The sequence below is a fragment of the Citrus clementina genome, unplaced genomic scaffold, assembly GCF_000493195.1.
Source record: "Citrus clementina cultivar Clemenules unplaced genomic scaffold, Citrus_clementina_v1.0 scaffold_6, whole genome shotgun sequence".
In the NCBI taxonomy this organism is placed as follows: domain Eukaryota; kingdom Viridiplantae; phylum Streptophyta; class Magnoliopsida; order Sapindales; family Rutaceae; genus Citrus; species Citrus x clementina.
The window spans coordinates 18,686,551-18,687,467 of NW_006262139.1; the positions used below are offsets into that span (position 1 = coordinate 18,686,551).

Below are 917 nucleotides of genomic sequence, written 5' to 3' on the forward strand. Positions count from 1 at the left end.
CATGTATCATGTAAGCATATGAAATTTTGTTTATTCAAATACAAGCGCATCTATGGGAGGAAAAAAATGAATGATGTGAGACAATATTTAAGAGTATTAATGAAGTAATGAAAGTATCATAATGTCAGTGTAAAATATATGAAAATGAAACAGTACAGTATTAAAAAAACATGATGCGAACCAAAATCATTGTGCGTCACATTCTGATTCCTTTTCATCAACAGCAGAGTGATCCGGAATCTGGGCTAAAGCATCCTCTCTGATTTGTTTATTCTGACTCTGTCGTTCATCACTGGCCATCTCTTCAGGGAGCATAGTAACCAGTGTCTCAGGCTTCACCTCTCCAAGAAGAAGCTTTCTCCTGAAATCAGGATTTTTCGGATCCTTAACATTGAACAAGATTGCTCTATACCGAACTGCCGCCTTAGCCCCCTTGGAAGGACCTATGTTCTTGTACGGCACAGATTCAACTGAAACGGCTACCCCAACAGCGTCACAAGCACTGACTTGCTCCTTCTTCTCCATGTCTTCAACCTCGCCAGCAACTTTAGAAAATGCCTCTATAAGACGTTCACAGATCAGTGTACGTGTAACATCATAGCACTTGATCTCCATAGCTGAAACATTCTTTCCTTCTTGTTTGGGAGGCTGAGGTTCTCTTAGAGGCTTCTTCATGAAAGGAAACGCAGCTTGGTCCTCTCCTTCAAATTTTCTCGTCTTGTTAGTTCTTGATGGCCATGCCTTGAATTTCTTTGATTCAACACTTATACGGTCCTGAATTTGGTTTCTTAACAAACCCATGATAATAAACTCAATCAAAAATGGATGAATGATGCTTGCTTTCTTGATTTTTATGTTCATTTCTGTTTTGGGGGGGCTGAATGGAACGATGGAAGGAATGGGGCAATGAAAAGAAA

At 39.7% G+C, this 917-nt stretch overlaps 1 protein-coding gene across 1 annotated transcript; it reads right to left on the minus strand.

Annotated features, from left to right (window-relative positions):
- Nucleotides 1-186: 186 nt before the first annotated feature.
- Nucleotides 187-801, minus strand: LOC18037914 (transcription elongation factor TFIIS). Its single transcript, XM_006429752.2, has one exon. The coding sequence runs from the start codon at nucleotides 799-801 to the stop codon at nucleotides 187-189; it is 615 nt and encodes a 204-aa protein (XP_006429815.2).
- Nucleotides 802-917: the final 116 nt, after the last annotated feature.